General features: G+C 39.5%; 1 protein-coding gene across 1 annotated transcript; it reads right to left on the bottom strand.

Annotated features, from left to right (window-relative positions):
* Nucleotides 1–445: 445 nt before the first annotated feature.
* On the bottom strand, nucleotides 446–4,039 carry rdh1 (retinol dehydrogenase 1). The gene is made up of 6 exons (XM_071340545.1): nucleotides 3,915–4,039; nucleotides 2,745–2,792; nucleotides 2,303–2,633; nucleotides 1,277–1,535; nucleotides 926–1,089; nucleotides 446–817 (listed from the first exon to the last, which is right to left on the bottom strand). The coding sequence occupies exons 1-6, from the start codon at nucleotides 3,915–3,917 to the stop codon at nucleotides 561–563; spliced, it is 1,062 nt and encodes a 353-aa protein (XP_071196646.1). The 5' UTR covers nucleotides 3,918–4,039; the 3' UTR covers nucleotides 446–560.
* Between the last annotated feature and the right edge of the window lie 631 nt (nucleotides 4,040–4,670).

Raw genomic sequence — 4,670 nt, 5'->3', positions numbered from 1 at the left:
CTATAGTGAATAATGAAATCAGTCAACTTAAATAAATTAAAATCTTTGGATATCATATGACTGGGCAGGGGTGCAGCCATGGGTGGGCCTTGGAGGGCATAGGCCCCCATTTAGCAGCCAGGCTCACACACTGGGGAGCCAGGACCAGCCAATTAGAGTGTATTTTTCCCCACAAAATGGCTTTATCATTGGAAGAAATACTCCTCAGCCTTTTATTGTGCCCAGCACAAGGTGTCCCTGTGTAATGATCATGCTGTTTAATAAGCTTCTTGATATACCACACCTGTCAGGTGGATGGATTATCTTGGCAATGGAGAAATGCTCACTAACAGGGATGTAAACAAATTTGCGCACCAAAAATAGAGAGAAATACGCTTTTTTGTGCGTATAGAAATTGTTGGGGATTTATTTCAGCTCATGAAACATGGGACCAACACCTTACATGTTGCATTTATATTTTTATTCAGTGTAGTATCAACATCCTTGAAATGCAAATAATGAATATAAATCAATCTAAAATGTATCATAGATGTGATTGATAAAGGAAAGAGTCCAGTGGCTCATGTGTTTGCCACACCCACTTGGTTTGCATGGCTCTTTCTGTCGTCTTTGGGGACAGGAAGTAGAACAGCGACTGTGAAGTCTGCTATGAATGCAGGGAGGTAGGACAGGGGGATCCAGATGAACTTAGCATCCCAACCAGGTGAGTAGCGGGTCCGTGGGTGGCGGGCTGTAAGGGCATGCTGCATGCAACTGGTCACTTTGGAGATGTCTGAACTGCACAGGAGACCCATGGAGAAATCCTGAGCTTTTACATCTGTAATAGACCACAGGAAATGGATGAAAATCAGACATGAATGTTTCAGCATTGTAATGACATGACTAAACAATTTTAAAAAACATACAGTACACAGTATTTACTCACATTCGTCAAAGAATGTGGGTCCATACGAGTGCTTGACCTCCTCAGGGAGACGGTTCCACAGTCTCTGCAGGTCTGCTTCAATGAGGTCCAGCCTGGTCACACCCGTCTTGAAGAAACCAGGCTCAATGATACTCACTTTTACACCAAAATGCTGCATATCCCGCCTGAACACAAGAGCAAGCAGCTTAGTTGTTATCTAGCTAATACACTAAGATGCTTAAATCTATGAATAACTCTGTGGTGCGAATCTACCCTGCACAGTGTTGCACAGTTCCAGTTCCATAATAGAATGCTTGGAAATCAATCCCTAGTTTCCTGAGTTTATTATATTGTAAAACGATGCCACAGTACCTAAGGCTGTCAGAGAAGGCCTCCACACCATACTTAGATAGGCAGTAGCCTCCTCCGTTGAGGGCAAGCCTCCCCAGGATACTGGCAACATTGACCACCCTTCCTTGAGCCTTCTTTAAGAGTGGGAGGAACTTCAGGGTCACGTCAATCAGACCTATTAAATTCACATCTAGAACTTTCTTGAAGTCCTCCAACTGCATCCATTCAGTGGGGCCTATAGGTGTGGACCTCCCAGCGTTGTTGACCAGCCCCCAGAGACCTGTGATACAGAGAGGGAAGGACATTTCCTACAATAACAACATGTGATACAGCATTATCAAGTATTAGAGTACTCTTATATGATGAGAAATGTGGGTAGAAAGAGATACACTGCAACTGTTCTGTAAAGTAACTGTAGTAACACACACTATTTTCTACTACATGTAATCCTAGAGTGATGCCCCCTAGTGCAATATGTGTACTATCAATAGCTAGATGAATTCTGGGAATGTCAAAAGGCAATTCATTCATCTTTAACCAGCGCTGGATATGTGAAGCAAAGCTGTCTTAAATATTACATTCACTAATCTGCTTGTGGAAAGAGGTAAAGGATGCAAGATGCATGACATGATTGTGGATCTTGCACCAAATATTTCATTCTAAAGGGGTTGGGCTACAGTAAGGGCAGTAGTAATATTTCAAAGCTTGGGATAGCCATAAATCAATATGTTTTAGTGTTTAGTGTTTAAAGCAAGAACATTCCAATTTGGCATCTAATTCAAATCACATAGACCATTTATGTGATTCAGAGTAAACTTGGCTGGTGACTAACAAAAGTTTGTCAATGTTCTCATCACTGTGTCTAGATAATGTTACGGTAGGTTTTCTAGATGTTTCCTCAGCAGCTCTCAAGGTGATAGTGGTTTGAAAATATGCAGATGTATGGGTCAGTTTCGGTTAGTCAAGCACCCCTATCTCATTTTTATCTCGCCCGGTGCTCGACTCTGACTGGCACCCTATCTACCCCCTGCTGCCTTCTTCACTTACCTCGCTCTCCAACCTCAGCGCGCACCAACTCCACCGCACTCTCGATGCTCGGACTGTCAGTAACATTGAACAGAACTGTCTTCAGTCTGGGAGAGGCCGCAGCCTTCAGTTCCGATTCACCTTTCTCCGTGAGACATGCGGCTATTACATGAAACCCCTTTTGGTCAAGCTGCCTTGCCAACAAATGTCCAAATCCGCTATCACAGCCGGTGATAAAGACATGTTTCTTGTCAAAATCTTCAACTTTGAAAGAATCTCTAATAAACCAGGCGATGGCTATGGCTGTAAATGAAATTAGTATGCAGGATAGAGCCAAGTGTGATAGGATTGCCTAAAACAGACACACATAAAATGACATTATTTCTTGCATAATCAACAAGCTATGTAATACAGAAAGTAATGTTATAAAGTTCTAAAAGATGAGGAACTGTATCAATCTCACCTGAAAAAAATCGAATAGAATATTCTCTTCAGACACCAGAGGAAAGACCTGTAGGGGTTAACTTTCAGTTATAGAATGGTACCTTTTCAATAACATATCATCTTGTCTTTTCTTCAAAACACTTACACCAGAGAAAGCTGAGTCTTCATCCATTAGTATTCTAAGTACTCATTCATTTGAATAGTTGACATGTTTGCCAGTATAATAAAAACAGCCTAACTATATTGATAAAGAGGAATAGGCTCTAAAGAAACATATAACATCATATGAGTTTTCAAATTAATAAGACAATAGCTTAGTGTTTAGAGTAGGCCTACAATATAAGTATTCCGTTTCTTTTTATATGCAGTTGTTTGTCTGTGTCCTCCATCGCCATACTCCTTGTCTATCTTGCTTACAGAACTGGTACACACTTGAAGGATTATATTATTAGTTTGTCATAATCACAGCAGTCACCTGGTCATAAGCAGACTTGGCTGCAGGCAGCTCACAGCTTTTCATTTGACATAGTATACATGTCTGGCGGGTGGCTGAATAGAAAATTCTACAATTCTTCTAAATTCTACAACCCTCTTTTTTCAATAATGATTTCTGATTCCGCAGTTGGAATTAATGGTAGCAAGTCACAGGTATATCCAATGAGAGTAAACATTTGATTAGGAAGCTTTTGTTTTTTGATAGGAAGAATTTGCTGTAAGTCATACAGTAGGCTAGGCCTATTTTGATTTCTCATCATGATACTATTCTATCACAGCAGTATAATGGCAAACTGTAATAGTGTTTATCTAACCACCAGATGGCATCTTGGTCTCTCCTAAATGTGTACAAGAAACACTTTTGTAAAGTAAATAATGTGCAAGTCCACACACTGTTGTCAACAAGGTTAAAGGTAATTCATTTCAGGCAGTGTTGTTTATGTAAAAATGTATAATATATAGCCACACAATTATATATAAATTATTCACAAATGCAATAAGTATGTTGTGCTGAATTCAATTTGTTCACAACTGAGCATTAAAAGGGTGGAACATTATTACTGCTTACACTTGCATGGGGTTACAAAATTGTTAGTTTCCCCAAATTCTAGGATGTCTGAAAAATCCAGGATTATAGGTACATTTCGCATCCTATACAACATCTTCTGTAATGTGAATTATACATTGGACCTACCATGGCTACTTGCAAGTTTGGTATTTTCTGATCCAGTATATAAAAAAGCAGAATGGAGTTTGTTCCTCAGTCCAACCTACGTGCTTCCCAGTGGCTACTATAAAATGATTTCTGAGGGGCTACAGAATGGGAGCCGTGTCAAAGGTCTGTACTGCTTGATTGTGTAATATGTCCTATTGACCTTCAATGGTTTACATGACCATAATAGTCCTGGTAAATACATCCTCTTCACCTGATTGCCACTAGGGCTAGGCCACTCATGTTTTTCTTTTGAAGGTGCACTCCATTCTGCAAAGTCATACAGTATTATTGAGCAGAGCAGTGTAAGTGTGATGTTGTTCAAGACCAATGAATGAGAAGGGAGCCAGTGCAGGTAAAGTAGAATGCACATAATACTATTGGTTGTATCCTTCAATGAGATTGGGTAGCTATAAGCTAATCAAATGTATTTATACATATTTACATCAGCAGATGTCACAAAGTGCTTATACAGAAACCCAGCCCAAGTAGATCTAGACTAGAGTTTGGATTTATGGCCTAGAGACAGAATATAATTTACTGTATGTATCAAGTGGACACAATGAAAACATCTAAACCACTGAAACTCTTTCCATTACATTTTATTATCAGACCAGTGAAACACCGTACAAATACAAAATGTGATTAGACAAAATGCAAATCCCAACTCTGTTTAAGTTTGTAAACAAATGAATGTTCATTTTTCATTCATTGGTTGAATCAAATGCTATACTTTTT

Source organism: Salvelinus alpinus, chromosome 14 (assembly GCF_045679555.1).
Source record: "Salvelinus alpinus chromosome 14, SLU_Salpinus.1, whole genome shotgun sequence".
Classification (NCBI taxonomy): Eukaryota; Metazoa; Chordata; class Actinopteri; order Salmoniformes; family Salmonidae; genus Salvelinus; species Salvelinus alpinus.
Note: the sequence above shows the minus strand (reverse complement) of the source record. Positions and strands in the feature narration are given on the sequence as shown.

Coding starts and splice junctions, on each gene's coding strand:
- rdh1 (XM_071340545.1), bottom strand. Junction 1,090..1,276: donor GCCTTCTCTGACAGCCTTAG/GTACTGTGGCAT, acceptor TCTTGTGTTCAG/GCGGGATATGCAGCATTTTG. Junction 818..925: donor ACCCACATTCTTTGACGAAT/GTGAGTAAATAC, acceptor GGTCTATTACAG/ATGTAAAAGCTCAGGATTTC.